The 17,940-nt window shown below is 34.0% G+C and overlaps 1 protein-coding gene across 1 annotated transcript in view; it reads right to left on the reverse strand.

Moving 5' to 3' along the window:
- LRP1B (LDL receptor related protein 1B) overlaps positions 1 to 17,940 on the reverse strand; it is a gene marked incomplete at its 3' end in the record, with an annotated part of 1,833,965 nt that overhangs the window by 621,339 nt on the left and 1,194,686 nt on the right. Inside the window, exons 28-29 of the mRNA XM_082841888.1 lie at positions 12,278 to 12,409; positions 9,854 to 10,081 (exon numbers count right to left, since the gene is read on the reverse strand). Coding sequence (XP_082698014.1) covers positions 9,854 to 10,081; positions 12,278 to 12,409 — 360 coding nt within the window. The remainder of the gene's footprint in view (positions 1 to 9,853; positions 10,082 to 12,277; positions 12,410 to 17,940) is intronic.

Here is a 17,940-nt window from a genome sequence, read left to right on the forward strand (position 1 = left end):
GTGCTGTAGTCACTACTCCAGAGCAGCAATCCAAATGCTGCTAGAAACCCAGAGCAGCTGCTACTTAGCTCTTCTAATTGCTACATCTTCCCTTTTTATCATTTTCAAAAGATGCCACCAAGCTAGATTTCCAGAAAGCAAAAACTCTGGATTTGTAAGGTCTGCTAACTAGTTCAATTTTTTTTAAAAAAGATACATTTATTTATTTATGCTTGGCTGCATTGGGTCTTCGTTGCTGTGCGCAGGCTTTCCCTACTTGCAGCTACAGGGGCGACAATCTTCACTGTGGTGCGCAGGCCTCTCATTGCTGTGGCCTCTCTTATTGCACAGCACGGGCACTAGGCGTGCGGGCTTCAGTAGTTGTGACACTCAGGTTCAGTGGTTGTGGCTCACGGGCTCCAGAGCCCACGCTCAGCAGTTGTGGCACACGGGCCTAGTTGCTCCGCAGCATGTGGGATCCTCCTGGACCAGGGCTTGAACCTGTGTCCCCTGCATTGGCAGGCAGACTCCCAACCACTGCGCCACCACGGAAGTCTCACTAGTTCAAAACTTAAAGGAGCAAAATAAGGGAGGCCTGGCAATTCTGGGTCAGCTGTGAAGTGCCGTGCTGGCATGGTAGGTTCTACCCCAAGTTTACATCCTTGAGTCTTAACAGAGCCTGCTCAATATTCTTTTTATTATTTCTAAATAACTTTTAATCACAGTGCCCTTAAAAGGGATTCCCCATGTTTCAATTTCTCCTGTAAGCAACAACTTCTCATTCTGCAAGTTACCTTTCATCATTAATTTCTGGTAAGGTGGCAAATTTTGTATGTGAACTTCATTTCTCAACCCAACACTTGAAATTTACTTTTATTTTTAGTTATTCTCATCCAGTTCCCTCTTTTCTCAAGGGAAGAAAAAGTAATACAACACCTCTGTAAAGCTAAACCTGCCAAGTCAGATATTTATTTGCCTCACCCAGAATATTTATTCTTCCTCCTTCACTCTCTGGACTTAATTGGTTGCTGAGAAACAGTAATGAGAAGATTTGGCTTCCTGTTCTAGGTTGGGTGCCTATTTTTTGTCCTTAAATCGCTTAAATTTTGGCCTTTTTTTAATCAGCAAAATGAGGATAATTATAGATAATTCATAGGATTGTTGTGAATATTAGAGTATGTGTGTTCATGCAGCTTAATTCAGGGTTGAGGGATACTTTGCCAAACCAAGGATTTAATACTTTCTGCTTTTTTACCCTGAATTGCTTGGTACTGGCAAAAATAAAATAAGTTTTTATTTCCTCTAAAATACATGTTATCCAGAGTTTGTTTGGTTTTTTTCCGCTGTCTCTTCTGCTCAAAATCCTTTTACTTATTTCTGATTGACTTTTAATCATACAGCCTAGAGAAGACATTGCATTCTGAAACTGGAAATCATAACCAAATGTAAGCTATGAATACCTATTTAGTCCTTGTGAATTCTGTAGTTCATGCTCTCTCAAATCTATCTCTATCTTTACTATTGCATAGCATACAGTCTTTTTCTTCTTTCAAGCAGTTGATTTAGTTGCTGCCAGGTTATTTTTCTGACTAGAGAGCTCTGGATCATGACCTTTGGTTGCCCCAAGGTATTCTATTGCTTCCAACCACTCAGAAAGTGATATCTAAATTTCTTAGCCTGGCTTTCTGTATAATCTGAATATAATTACCTTTCCAACCTTATTTCTCACTATTTTTAGCCAATTATCTTATTACATTTCAGTCATATTGATGTGTTCTCAGATTCCCAGCCTTGTCCTAAACTTTCCAATCTATATAGAATTACCTGGACCTCACATCCAATCACATCTTCACTTTTCTAAATCTCATGCAGAATAGGCCAGCTGATAGGCAACATCATCCTTCAACCACAAAAACCTAATCAATTCTCCTATATATTCCAGCCATAAAGATTTTCTTTATCTACCTAACTCAACAGGACTATATCTGGTCAATCCCTTTCTACCTAAGGTGATAATTATTTGTTAACATACTAGTACTTTCACATATACTTCTTGAAGGTGGGCTCCTTGCTAATTTATCTTTATAGCTCCCCACCCCAAACGTATACAACACTGCCTTCAAAATAAATATTTTTAATGAATTGATGAATGAATTCATGATATGCACAATCCATAATTTTAAGGATATGTGAGCTGAGCTAAAAATATCAGATGTAAGATCCTCAAGTGTATTTTCAGGAGTACATATCTAAACATATACTCAGGCAATCTCAATTCTCATTTTCTATCCTCACCCTTTTCCTGTCCATTAGTTTGGAGCTTCTAATTATCAGCTTTATGCCTAAGATAAATTTTATGTCTTTTTTGACCACCACTAATGCCCAAGTCTCATTGTTTTAGAGTGTCCTGGTAAATTCACAGTAAAGGGCTGGGGGGGGGAAGAATAAAAACTGCAATATGTTTAATGATATTTTTCTTTTTTTTAATAAAAATACTAAAATAATGAATTGACTCAACTCTTGTTTTCAAGTAAGTCAGGCCAAGACCTCTGAACAAGCTTCTCAGAAAGTTCAATTTACTATTTCCAGGGACTCTCACTTCTTGAAGAAAGGCAGATTAGATATTCATAAAAGCCCTCGATTGCCACAAAATTCCCTGATGTATATTAAATTGTAACTTTTAAATGCATTGTTGAGATCATAAGACAGACAGGAATATCTCCAAGTGCTAACACACACTTGTATGTTAGCTAAAATCATAAAGGAAGGGAAGTGGGAATACAGATTTGGTGTTGCCACTGGAACAAAATCTTGTAATGATAATGTACAGATTCCAGGATTATTAGTTGCTCCGTGCAAGAGGATTCAGCCCTTAAACTCACAAAAAGTAGCAGAGCTAAACAAGAGCAATCCCAGGATATCAGAAGGATCTACATCCTTGGGTGAGTGGGAAATAAAAAATCTGCCTACTTAAAAAGGAGAATAATTTTTAAAATAAATATAAAACATTTTTTTCTGTCTCTTTCCTGGGTATGAAAAAAAAATTCTAAGCATAGGTCTACACTTAGGTAAGAGATTAATAGCATATAAACAAGGTATTCATTGGTTGGGTAGAGGAGAAATCAAACTAAAGCGATTCCTGGCTTATCGTCACTCCTTTTCCCTCCAACAAAAGCAAATTCAAATCCTCTATGGAAGAAAAAAAGTTTTTAACCCAGGCCCTCACAATTTCCATAGACTGAGTATCTCCTCATAATTGATCAGAACAAAAAATTAAAACAAAAAATTAAAAGAAATGAGACATAAGACCAAGAATAAAGAGAAAAATAAATAATCGGTTTAAGTCTCCAAAGCCTACATGTTTTAAAATTATTATGTGTAAGATAAAGAAAAATGCATGGAATGTTTTAAAGAAAAATATATGCTTCAAAATAATAAGCAAGGTACAATATTTAAAAAAATCTTCTTGTAATATATATAAATGAGAAGCAAAAATAACTTGCAAATATTAAAAAAAAATAATTCATTAGATGGATTAACCAGCAGGTTAGACAATAGTTACTGCAAGACAGCTAGTGAACTGCAAGACAAATTGAAAGAAGTTAGCCAGAGAAAGCACAGAGAAACAAAAAGATTAGGTGAGTTGGAGGTTAGAATGAATAACCTACCATACCTAGTCAGAGTTTACAAAGGAAGGAATAGAGAGACTAGGCTAGAAAAAATGGTCAGACTGGTGACCATTGAGGGTTTTTCCTCCTGTGCTGATGAAAGACATGACCCAAAAGGAAGTACAACACACTTTAGGTTGCTAAATAAAAATATTATCAGGAGGAAAAAGAAGATCTTCAAAGCATCTAGAGAGAAAAGACACATCCTGCAAAAAAAGAATGACAATTAGACAGAGATTCTCAGCAGCAATAAGAGATGTGAAAAGATAGCGAAATAATATCTGGAAAGGGTTGAGAGAAAGTAACTCTAAACTTGGAATTTGTACTCAACCATCATTGTCTTTCAAACTACACTTAAACATCAACAAAAAGATGGGCAAAAACTCAATAGCCATGTCTCCAAAGCAGATATAGAAATGGCCAACAAGAACACAAAAGGATATTCAACAACACTAATCATTAGGAAATGCAAATCATGACCACAAGTATATACCACTTCATACCCATTAGGATGGCTACTGTAGAAAATGAACAAACAAACAAAAAACAAAAGAAAAACAGAAACAAAATAAAAATATTGGCAAGAATATGGAGAAATTGGAACACTTGCAGGCTGTTGGTGAGAATTTAAAATGGTGCAGCCTTGTGGGATACAGTATGGCAGTTCCTCAAAAAATTAAAAATAGAATTACCATATGATCCAGCCATTCCACCTCTGGGTATATGACTAAAAGAATTTAAAGGTCTCAAAGAGATGTTCATATACCTATGTCCACTGCAGCATTATTCATAATAGCCAAAAGTGAAACAACCCAAATGTTCATTGACTGATGAATGTATAAACAAATTGTGATACATACATACAATGGAATATTATTCAGCCTTAAAAAGAAAGGAAATACTGACAGGCTACAATATGGATGAACCGTGAAGATATCATGCTGAGTGAAATGAGCCATTCACAAAAAGACAAATACTATATGATACCTCTTATATGAGGTACCTAGAAAAGTTAAATTCATAGACACAGAAATAGAATGGTGATTTCCAGGAGATGAGAGAAGGGGCATGGGGAGTTGTTGCTTAATGGGCATAATTTCATTTTGCAAGACAGAAAGAGTTCTGGAGATTGGTCACACACTGTGAATATTCTTAACACTACTGAACTGTACAATTAAGAAGGGTCAAGGGACTTCCCTTGCAGCGGGTGCGGGTTCGATCCCTGGTCAGGGAACTAAGATCCCACATGTCGCATGGTGCGGCCAAAAATAAAATTTAAAAAAAAAAATAGAAAGGTCAACATGATAAACTTTATGTTATGGGTATTTTACTACAATTTAAAAAAATTATCTTTAAAAAAAGAAGAATAAATAAATATATTTTCAGATATTATATCAGATTATCACTAACAGATTCTCACTAAACTAAAGGAACATTAAAGGATGTAATTCAGAGAGAAGAAAAAAGATTACAGAAAGAAGGCCTTAAATGAAAGAGGGATGGAGGTAAGCATACAAATCGGTTAAAATGTAGAGAAATCTAAATGAAAAAGGACTGGCTGTCAATTCTCTGCTTGTGAGACATCTTTTTTTTTCCTATGAAGTGGACCTGCTGACACCAGCTTCTTGGGTGTGAACACAAAGACTTCTACCCCAAATCAGGCATGCCTTCAAAGGAGGAAGGGATCCCAATTCTTATAACTTTCTGAGGGCAGTTATGGTTTCATCCAATCAAAACTCATTTGCAGTAGGTTTCTGGACAATTATTTTACTGTTCTTAGAAGCAAAGTTTAAAAAATCAAATTGGTAATGCTTGTAAAAAGCTTTCTCAAGGGAACTTTGTAAATATTAATATTCTATTTGTTGCACTTATGAAAAACTGATCATACAAATATATATACATGTATGTGTGTATATATGTTACTATATATATCACATGGTATACAAATTAATAAAACATCCATAAATCCATGATCCAGCTTAAGAACATTATAAATACTTTAGGAGCCTTCTATGCTCACCCTCACTAATTTTATGCCTCTCCAACTCTGAACAATTGAGCATTTACCATGGCCTTGGTTTTGTCACTTTTAACACATATGTATGCATTCCCAATCTTTTTTTTTTTTTTTTGAGAGAACATAGGGGCAGAATTATAACTTTTTGACTAATCTTTATATTCTTAATGTCCTAAACCTATAATTATTCCTATCTTATAGAAACAACTCAATGCTGATTTGGGAAAAAATTCTGAAGCAAGCTTTCTTCTTTTATTTTCATCTGGATCAATGTCTCCAATATCTTTCCAATAATTCGGTCAACTTCACCTCTCTTTCATTCATCAGGTTCAATTACTTCTACATCTACTCTTGGTGTCTGTCACCTTCTTATATCTAAATTTTGTTTCAGATTTGGAACATCTCTGTAACCTTCTAGTTGTATCCTTGTCTATAATTTCTCACTTATCTCACTATCAGGTTGATAATGTGATTTATCTTCAAAAGAGTTTGAATGACCTATACCCATCTGTAAAAGTCTTCAGCAGCTTTCCACTGTCTTGAGGGAAAAAAAACTAAAACAAAACAAAAAACAAAAACAGCTCCTCTGGTATAAGACCCTCTGTGATCTGCCATGATATGAACCTTCTAGTTTACTCTTTTACAAGATCTATCTGCCCCTCACGTCTTGCTCCTCTGTATGTATGTATGTCCAGATCTTTGTGCCTACTGATAGCTTAACCAGATTGATCTTGCTACAGTTTCCTCCAGAACCCTCATTTCACCACCACCTCCTAAGTGGGAAATTTAGTAATCCCATGTAAGAACTCAGTACTCCTTGTGCTAATTTTGTAAGAAGTGGCTTACACCTTATTAACCTCCTTATTTCATTGAGTCTTATACTTTAGTTAGATGTTTACAATTCACTCTCACCAGATATAAAGCTCTTTGAGGTTATAGATTGTCTTAGTGAAATAATTGCTATCTCCCCACCCATTCAACATCCCAGATACAAAATCCAGAATATGGTGTGAGAAAAAAAAAAAAAAAAAGCCCATGGAGTAAATTAAAATAGCATTTCTATCTTTCTAACTAAAAGATAAAGAATATATGTGGGAAGTATTGCTCATTTAGCACCCATTGCTATAGATACACAGTTCTCAATGGAATGGCATTTATAGGTATCATTTTCGCCTTTCTTTCTTTCCTTTACTCTCCTCTTTTTTAAATCACAGATGTTGACATTCTTCCACCAAAAGGCTTCCTGGGTGAAAATGAAAGTTGAAAATTCTATTCAATAATAGGCAAAACAACAGATGTTCCCTGTCTAAACTTTCTACTTTAATTCAAGGACTGTTTCCAAAATCTAGATCTCACTGATTTGGGGCCCGATCCTTTTTTTTTTTTTTTTTGGTGGTTTCACCTTAGACTTGGGCTGAGGAAAATATGAAGAGTGTCTCAAGAAAAATTCCAGTAGATGGAAGACAATGAAGTGAGAAAATACAGAGGCCAACAGTATAAGAAGTATGAGAAAGGCCAAAGAGTCATTTACAAGGAATCTAAAAGATGAAAGCATAAAATAAAGTACAGTTACTGGCAGGATTTAAGATACTTTGATGCATTCAGAAACTGAACTGCCAAAAGTTCATCTCAAGTTTCTCTTTTTTTTTTTTTTTTTTGTTTGCGGTGCGCGGGCCTGCCACTGTTGTGGCCTCTCCCATTGCGGAGCCTGTCCGGACACGCAGGCTCAGCGGCCATGGCTCACGGGCCTAGCCGCTCAGCGCATGTGGCATCTTCCCGAACCGAGGCACGAACCCGTGTCCCCTGCATTGGCAGGCGGACTCTCAACCACTGTGCCACCAGGGAAGCCTCCCAAGTTTCTCTTTTAATGGAAGGACATATCAGTCCCTAACAAGGTTTCACTTTGGAAGAAAGGGAAAAGCAACGTCATTTAACTTGTGGGGCAGTCAGAAACTGAGTTGTCCTTGAAAATGTCTATTCCTCAACTTTCATATTCAGTTATTTCATATATTTACTCATTGATACCTCAATGATTTTTCCACATTTCACTATCTCTGTTGTTTCCACCCCTGTCCAGGCTTCCATCACCTCTTACTAAAACCACTATAGCAGCCTTGTTTCCCAGAGTCTACTGCTCATCCTACCCGCCAACCCAGACCTTTTCAATTTTCCACTAAACATAATATCTATATATTTTTTATGTTTTGTTTTTGTGGCTGCTAGGCATGTGGGATCTTAGCTCCCTGACCAGGGATCGAACATGCAGCCCCTGCATTGGAAGGCAAAGTCTTAACCACTGGACCGCCAGGGAAGTCCCTACACATAATATCTAGAGTGATCTTTTCCAAAGCAAAGATAATCATGTAGTTGTACTCTCCTTAAAACATTTCCTAAGTTTCCATTATTTTTAGTATTAACATAAAAATCAACGAGTTATCCTATAAAGGCTGGCATAATTTGCTTCCTGTTTTTTTAGCTCCATCAGCTCGTATAACACCCTCTTGTTCTGTACTTCATACTATTCAGTCTATACTGACCCTTCTTCAATTTCTTATCATATAGAACATATTCTAATACTTTTCAAAATGCCTGAATTAATAATTATTGATCCTAATGAGTACATCTATTATTAGTGAGAAAATATTATTGCTCAATTTTTGGTTAATAATTGTAAACAGAGTCTGCTAAATGGAGATAAGTCTGTGATTTTTCTCAAAGATAAACTCACCAAATTACTACTAGTTATCAATTTACAATTAGAGACAGAAAATCTTTCCCCAATTTTTTTTGAGATAGACCATCTTTTACTTTATACAATTCATAGAGCCTTTGGAAAGTATTTCACATTCACGATAAAGTATGTGAACAATTTTCTATTAGATTTTTATGAATTTCTGTGAGAGGACCACCAAACTGACTGTCAGTCTTGGGAGTACCTTATGTGCTTTAACTGTTCTCTCAAGATTTTTCATGATCATTAACCATGTAGTCTTTTCAAATCTAGTCTAACAATAATTATTTTTTCCCTTGCTCCTGTAAAAAATATCCTGCACAAAAAGGAAATCTTTGCATTAGCTTTTTTAGAAAGGCTCTTCTCTTAGGGAAAGTTTGTAATTCAATATTTAAACAAGCTTATAACCAATTTATTCAAGTTGCATTAACAGTACTAACCTGAGATGGGTAAAGAGCTAGCATACATACAAGAGCACCTGAGTGCTCAAATACTTTCAGATCTACTAATGGTACTCAAGCCAGTGGAAACTCTTGAAAAACACTGTAAATTTAAAACCTGCACTTCTTATTGCTTTCATTAAGAAGTTGATCATTGCTCAAATAAGGTCTGATTTTAAATTGTCAGTATGCTTCAAGGCAGAGGAGTTTGATATATCTATATGGATCACTGATCATGCCTTCCTCCATCCTCCTTCAAATCACTCTATCATGCCTAGGGGGCATGAAACTGAAGATAAACTGTGTCTTCTTTGATTTTGCAGTCACAGCAAACAGCAGGTGCTCAACTAAGATTCACTCACTAAAACGATAACTGACCCAGAAATCACATTATACCAAAATTTAAGCAAAAATGAAGATAATTCAATGCTAAATATTTAGAATTCAGCCACTGCATTTATATGTATGTTTCATTTCGGCTATATTTTCTACTTTGGGAAACGTGTTTTTTTTTTTGGTTAATGTTAATCAATAGCATTACTGAAAACCTGTGATTCAACCTGCTGGGTCAGGAGGTGGATAGGAACAGGTTTTCTCTCTTATTTGTTTAGTCTAGTTCTGTAAAAATACATGCAAAAGAAAGTTGATAACAAGCTTGAACCAGAGGGGGAAACCAGTCTTTACCAATATCCTATATTTTCTCTAGGCAAATACAACTTTTCCCGCATCAGCAAAAAGGAGTCTTCAAATCTGTTTATTTAGAAATCTGCAAATTATCTGTTCTGAAATTTTTTCTTCTTGTGAAACTAAATTTCTAGTTATCAGACTACTATGTGCAACATAATTATAGCATTCTACATTTGTTAGGATATAGCATATTATTAAATCTCTGAATAATCAATTCCAACTCTCAATTAACAACATAGAATTGGATAATAGAAAAAGAATACAAAAGAGATGCAATTATTACAAACTGAATAACAAACATTTTTTAAGATGTAAAGTGAAAATCTTTTACCTCTAGAAATAACAGTTTCTAATCCAGTTCCATTAATAAAAGCCCGCTTAATGGTTTGTGTCTTAATGTCTGTCCAGTATAAACGTTCTTCAGATGCATCAAAGTCTATCACAGTAACATCATCAATATCAGGGACTGTAAAGGCCGTGATAAAGTTAAAATATGGATTATCAATATCCACTCCTCTGATTTCAGAATGTCTTGCATAAAGAAGAAATTTTTTCATTTCTAGAAAAGAAATAGAAATGTGTTTTTCTTTATAAGCTTGGCAAGTTTGAAGCTGTCTAGAAATTCTAAATATTATTTGTTGATGATTTAATAGGTTTTTAACACCAGAAAATCATGACCAAGATTTGATAGAAACATGAAGGCAGAAATGATTTATCTATTTTTAAATGGAAGTACTTAATAATAACAAATGTAAAGCAAGTTAGAATCCTTAAGTCATTTTTCTTTAGTTAGAAATGCCAAGAAATTATCAGTAATTGATCTGATCTTAGAATTTCAAACAAACTTGTTAAAGGACATGAACTCTAAAAATGTCAAACAGCCATATTTGTTCTTTGTTTATAACTATAACAATATTGCAGTGCATTAAGTGCTTTTTGAAGGAATCTAAGAACATTTTTTCTATACTATCTTTGAATAAAATGAGATTAAATATTGCTTTTAAAAATCATGTTTATATTTTCCCTATCAAAATTAGGGTTCATATAATGTTAAAGCATGCTGTACTGTAAATTTTTGTGAATCTGTAGTAATTAATATTGTGAGGCATCCTATCATTTCTACTTAAATAGGCACCTTTCTTGCAATGAGTTTGTGAAATATTAGTAGATTTAATAGAAATAGGAGTCACAGATGTTCTATTTTCTTGTTTTTCTCTTTGGGGTTATTGTTGATATTTGAGATATGGTATTATTGTATAAAATTAAGTAAAGCCACACGTGCCTAAATTCCTGAGTTAAGATTTGATGAATACACTCTTTTTTGCCCTTAAAAGTAAGTGCTTTGCAAATAAACAAAAATTACTAACAAAACAAAACTAAAAAAACCCCACAGCCTGATTATTTTTTGAGAAGTTATTTGAGAAGTTCTAATTTCCAAGGCATGGTAGCAACATCAAAAATACATTTGACTTAATAAGAGGGCAACCATTTATTTAACATCAACAAATATTAACTGAATGTTTCCTATATGCCAATCAAAATTACAGGTCCTCGGAAAACAGAAGTAAATGAGGGCCTTCTCATGTAGTAGTTTACATTTTAAGAGGGACAAACAATAAATAAAGAACAGAAACAAGAAATATCAAAAACAAGAATACCAGAAACAAGAAAATATCAGTAGGAGAGCTACTGTAAATTAGGTCATCAGGGAAGCCCTCCACAAAGGTGACGAATAGCAAAAAGGAGCCTACAATTAGAAAATCTAAGAGAGGAGTGTTTTTAAAAGAGGGAACAGCTAGCCCAAAGTCCAGAGCAAACTTGGTATATTCAAGAATGTAGAATATATGTATGAGGTATGTAAATTAGATCTCTATCTGTAATTACACATGACATTATTTTATATCAAAAACCTTATGTAGAGTTCAAGGTACCTTCACTTTTTTTGAATTCACCTCTAAATTGTGTAGAGTTAAAGCACAGTTCCCAACATATCTTATTATCAACCACCAACTTTTATTAAGTGTCCTTTTCTTTTTTTACATCTTTATTGGAGTATAATTGCTTTACAATGGTGTGTTAGTTTCTGCTTTAAAACAAAGTGAATCAGCTATACATATACATCTAGAGTGAAGTAAGTCAGAAAGAGAAAAACAAATACCGTAGGCTAACACATATATATGGAATCTAAAAAAAAAAAAAAAAAAAGGTTCTGAAGAACCCACAGTCTGGTTTTCATTCACAAATTTTATTTTCATTTTTAAGTTTAAATATGCTGTTTAAGTATTTTTTACAAACCTTTCCAAGTTACATATTTTACTTCATATTTTCTCCCTTCAACTTGATAATACCCTATAAAATGATGCTAAAGTAACCGTAGAAGAGCAGGAGGAGATTAAAGCTGTTAAGTACCTCTTTATTATGCAGGTTACCTACATCATCATTTTCTGATAATGTACTTTCACTTACCAATCTCCCTGTTTTGTAGAGATAAATTCTGCTAACACACCAAATAAGAAAGTAGCAAGAAAAAAAGTGAATAAGGTAATAAACAGCAAAGTGCAGCATATCACATATTTAAAGAATTTGTCAGTCTCCCCAAAAGTAGATGAATCAACAGAGTCTGAAAATAGCACCACATCTAATATTTTTAAGGACATTAAAAACCTCTTCCACTTTACTTTGAGGAAAATCTGAATGCTAATACAATTTGAGAGAATTCAATTTGGAGTTTAGATAAGAACTGTAAGAAATTTACCATAGCAGGTCTTCTTGTTTGAGGAAAGCTTCATCAAGTGTGGGCAAGCACAAGCAGCACTCCTATTATGATTGATCAGACACATATGAGAGCAGGGGCCTCTGCCATCATTAGCTGCACACGGATTGGGAGCTGTAATTACACAGTGACATATTAAGAGTGAAGAAGGAAGACTAGATTAGGGAACCTCTGAGTTTGACAAGGGTTATTCACGTAATGATTCAAAGTGAAGTTCCCTACATAGCATCCATTACTCGAGTGATTAATATGACAATAAGAGACAATCATACACAACAATTTCATGAATAAAAACATTTTTCCTCCTTGAAGATAAGAACTAAGATAACTCCCTCAATTTCCTCTAAGAGGAATGGTATGCATTCTATTGCTTTAGAAGCAAAAAAATTTTTTTAAGGATTTAGTCTGAGAAATAATCAGGAATAATTATCACATTTAGTATAAAATAAACTCAGGTAGACTATCATGCCAGTGTTGGGAGTTCCAGTGGATGTCATTATTTTCCTACCATAGCATATAGATTCCCTTCTTGCCTTAGCACGACATTCTGAACAGTTTCCATAGGAAACTGCTGTTACATATATTGTATACCCCTTCAGGCCATTTCTTCTTTTTCAAATCAGAGGCCTATGTGAAAAACATGTTTGTCTTCCTTCATTATAATGACATCTACTTCTTTTTTTTTCTGTATTAACTTATTCCATGGCTAAAGTTTGCTCCACATACTCATACTTACTATATTCCATTGTATAAATAACATGATATATTCAAATTTAGAATGGAATATTAAATTTTACAGTTCAATGTCATTCTCTCATTCTTTTGTGTTTCTTATTTTGTCATCATGCCTTTTGGATAAGATTTTAATGTCAATTGATCGAATTGTTCTTTCAAATCTCATTTTTATAGAGACTATCTAGTAGAATAACTTCTTTAGAACTATGTTTGTCAGTTGAAGGCATGAAAGAGTTATACCTTCTGATCCCACCAGCAATATTTTAGTTTTCAACTAAAATCTTCCTAACAAATGGATCTATTGCTCAGTGTAATAATATTAGTCTTGTAGACTTATAAAGCACAAACAATAAAAATCAATAGATTATAATAAAAATTGTAGAAAAATTAACTGAATTTAATAAATACTCAACGTGGCTTTTGCCAGTCTTCACACCCTCCCCACAAGATAACAAAAACAATTCATGTCTGTGTATTTGATTTAAAAAATAAATAAAAGGAAATGATGGGCTTCCCTGGTAGCACAGTGGTTGAGAGTCTGCCTGCCGATGCAGGGGACACGGGTTCGTGCCCCGGTCCAGGAAGATCCCACATGCCGCGGAGCGGCTGGGCCCGTGAGCCATGGCCGCTGAGCCTGCGCGTCCAGAGCCTGTGCTCCACAACGGGAGAGGCCACAACAGTGAGAGGCCCGCGTACCGCAAAAAAAAAATAAAATAAAATAAAAATTTAAAAATAAATAAATAAATAAATGGAAGTGAAAGACTCAGAAACATTTTCCGAAGCACATCAGTTAAGAACAAAAATTATTAGAAAACACTGGAAGCTAAAGTTGAGAGATTCTGTAGGAGTGCATGTCCCTCTGTCACATGGTATAAAATGCCACATATTCTACTTTCTTCCCGTTTAACTTCATCTATCATAATTGGAGTCTCTAAAGAACTGCAGGTTAGAGAAGCAAGAGGTTAGATGGGAAGGTTTTTAAGGAGGAAAAATGTTACAGAAAAGGTGGTGAAATGAAGAGGCACTGTTGGAAAAAGGAGAAAAACAGAAAAATTAAGAGGAGTAAAGGGAGGAAAAGGAAGAAGGAAGAGGAGAAATTTGTTTAAAAACATTGACATAGGAAATGCTATTCCTCTCAAAGAATTAAAAGCCTAATCCATGACAGCTCAATAATAGGTACTTGGATTTCGCTTTGAACATCATTATCTTTAGCCCAGAATCATACTAGCTCTTCTCAACATCCTGTAATTGTGATTAAAAACTTTTTAAAATCAATGATGACATATTAAATTTCTATATTCATACTAAAGTAAAAAGTATATTGACTTTGTAGCCCAATATCTGTATTAATGATAACACTGTAAGGTAATATTCACAATATTTTATGCTTCACAGCATGGAAAAAATCCACAAAAACTTCTTTCACTTTTTATCTCTTCTCACTTTGAAAGAGTGGTGTTAAATCTTTTTGAAGTTTCTTTCTAATCATGCATTTAAACAGATACCTATTCTAATTACCAAATTAAGGAATTTGGTTCACATACTCACATTTTAATATAAAGCAGGGATTAGCAAATGTGGATCCTGGAGCCATATCTGGTTCACTGCCTATTTTTGTAAATAAAGTTTTATTGGAATATGGCCATGCTCATTAGTTTACATATTATCTAGGCTGCTTTCACACTACAATAGCAGAGTTGAGCAGTTTCAGCATAGACCACTTGGCCTACAAAACCCTAAAATATTTATTTTCTGGCTCTTTATAGAAAAGGTTTGCCAACACCTGATATAAAGTAATTAACTATTTTATGAGAAATACTATTGCAAAGTCCAATATCAATACAGAGGTTGTAAACTCCTACCAAACCAAGGCTATCCCATTTATTGTATCTAGGAGATAGGAAAAGCTGAGCAGTCGATGGAATGCTATAAGCAATCTTAACAGATGAAATTCATATATAGGTGTGCAGACCGGGTTTACTGATTGTTCATATTATCAAAACTCAAGGTGACCAAAAAAAGAACCTCAGATACATGTAACACCCCTCATATCTATGCACTGAATACATATTTAGCAAGCACCTCAGTGTTCTGCTTAGTTTTAAAAAGCTGGATATCATAGTAGACAAGACATAGTTCTTGCACCAAAGAATTTAAGAATCCGTACTCTAAACCCATACACCATTCTCTCTAATTCTATGGTGACTGGCTCAATTTAGGTTCTCTCCATCTCTTGCTTGGATTGCTCCTCTAACTTCCTAAAAAATCTCTTGATTTTCAGTCTCTTCCCATTGCCTACAGTTCTTTTTCTAAAAAAGACTTGATCATATAGCTGCCTTGCTTAAAAATCTTGGATAGCTTCTCACTAGCTACCTCACAAAGTCTCAAATCTTATCTGCTACCACTTCCCGCAAGATTACTTAGCACTAGCCACACTGGCTTACTTGCTGCTCTTTTTCCTTTCAGCTTATTTTTTTTTAAATCCTGATCCACTGTTTCTTATTATTAAAGATGTCATGTCTTCTAAACTCACAAAATTTTAACTTCAAAGCATTTTTTACTTCTCGGATTTTTAACTTCTCTTTCACTACCATATTTAATAAGTTGTCAAGTATTATCAGACTTCTCCTATTACATGCTCCTTTCTTTCCATTTTTCTCTCTCCTCTTCCAACATAAAGTTTTAGTTCATCACTTTTGAGTAACCACTACAACCATGTAACTGGTATTCTATGGTACTGCCAAAAATATAACAATCTCTCTTTCTAAGATACCATCTTATCTTCTAGCCTCATCTATCACTTTCCTTCTACATACACATTATGCACATGCTAAAAAGAACTCCTTATTGTTCTCTGAATATCTATAGCTTGTCCTTTTCCACTTTCACATAAGGTACTTTTCTTTCTGTAGAATTTCATTATCCTTCCTTTATGAATCAGCTCAAGTCATTTTTCTTTCACAAAACATTTTCTTCATTTCTAATGAAGCCACCTAATGCTGATTTATTCCATCACTAAATATTAGTTTTAATTATTACTATACAAGGCATTAGGCATTTATTGTTTACTGTCTTATTTTCTAATTGTCTGTGACATATATTCATATATTTTATATCAGTATACTGTGGTCTCTCTAGGTAAATCAGGGGGTAGGCAAGTTTTTTTTTCTGTAAAAGGCTAGATAGTAAATATTTTCACCTTTGCAGCCCTTATGCTCTTCCTAGTAATTATTCAATTTTGCTATTGCAGCAAAAAGCAGCCATGAAACGATATGTGAATCAATAGGTATAGCTATGTTTAAATAAAATTTTATTTGCAAAACTGGCAAAAGGCTGAAGTTAGCCTGAGGGCCTTAGTTTGTCAAATTCTGAGCCTTAGTTTGTCAAATTCTATGCTGGCAGGAACTATGACTTATCAACATACATATCGTTTTTTCCTAAAATTTCTATGGTATCTATTATTGTGTTAGACTTAAAGACATTTGGATTCATATGCATACTCGTCAATGTATGTGTGTACATGTTCTAAAAAGGCAACAATCTAAAATTTCAAAAGTAAATTAAACTTCTAAAGCACTTCATACCTGTAGGTGAAGAGACTAAATAATGCAAAACTACAATACTTTACTGGAGAACCAAATGTTAATTATGCAATCATACAAGACTGATGTATGATCTGAGAAGAAAACAATATCATTAAAGATAATTTCATGCATACTATGTTTAATTGCAGTCCACTTTTCATCAGCAAAAAATAAACACTTTAAACCCAATTATTTTATCCAGTAAGATCAAATAAAATATATGTGTTGATGCAACATAAAATATGTACAATATTTATTTACCTCATAAAACTAAGCTCAAAGCAGAAAAATGTCAGGATTCAATGTGTTAGATAAGAGGAATATTGTGTAGTCATTTTTGATAGTAACTAATATTCATCCTGTTAATGAACTTTATTGGTACAAAAACAATTACTAACATAAGAAAACAATGTATCTATAATTTTCCTTTTGGAAAAGAATATGTTGAAGTGAAGTTTCAGAAGGATCTTACAATTAAACACTAATCCCTAATCCTATTTTCCCTTTGACAAATATCTTGAAATTGTAATTTTAATATTTGACGTTGAAGAACTAGAGTGAATTCCTTATTTAAAACACACACATATAACAAAATGTGTGCAAGTACAAGACATTCTTATTGCTTTAGTTTCACCAGTTTCCAGCAATACTGGGTATGCAGGAGTTACTTTCATCAAATTATATTTTACAGATTAATTTTATACTGTATTCTATTTTTATGAAGTAGAAAAAAAAATCTAAAAATCTTATATGATCTTCCATAGATACCTGTATTTCAGAGAAAATTTTTTTAAAAGCCACATATACTATTTTCATTTATTTGTGCACACTTTTCAGTAACAGAGTGAAGTCAAACATGTAATATCATGTTATGTTTATTGGTGAAGTGTATCTTAAAATATCAATGAACTTTCAGATTTTCTAAAGAGGTGATATGTCTTTCTGACTTGCTGTTTATTTCACTTGCTATATAATTTAAAAGAAGAAACATCTGTGTCAGAAAAGTTTCTATCTTTACAATGATTTTTTTCCCACTGATTAACTAGATTTTATTAAGCTTTGTGTGAGCAAATCAAAGATTTAATACAATGATTTAATAATCACAAAAATTTTTATCTAAAACAGTGGTTCTCAACCAATGGGAGTGGGGGTGAGGGGGGATTTTGCCCCGCAGGAGATATTTGGGAATATCTAGAGACATTTTTGAATGACATAACTGGGGGTACTATTGGCATCTTAGTGGATAGAGGCTAAGGATGCTAATAAACTTCCTACAATGCAAAAGAAAGCCCCTCACAACTAAGAATTATCTGTCCCCAAATATGA

Source organism: Leucopleurus acutus (assembly GCF_964270905.1).
Source record: "Leucopleurus acutus genome assembly, chromosome: 6".
Classification (NCBI taxonomy): domain Eukaryota; kingdom Metazoa; phylum Chordata; class Mammalia; order Artiodactyla; family Delphinidae; genus Leucopleurus; species Leucopleurus acutus.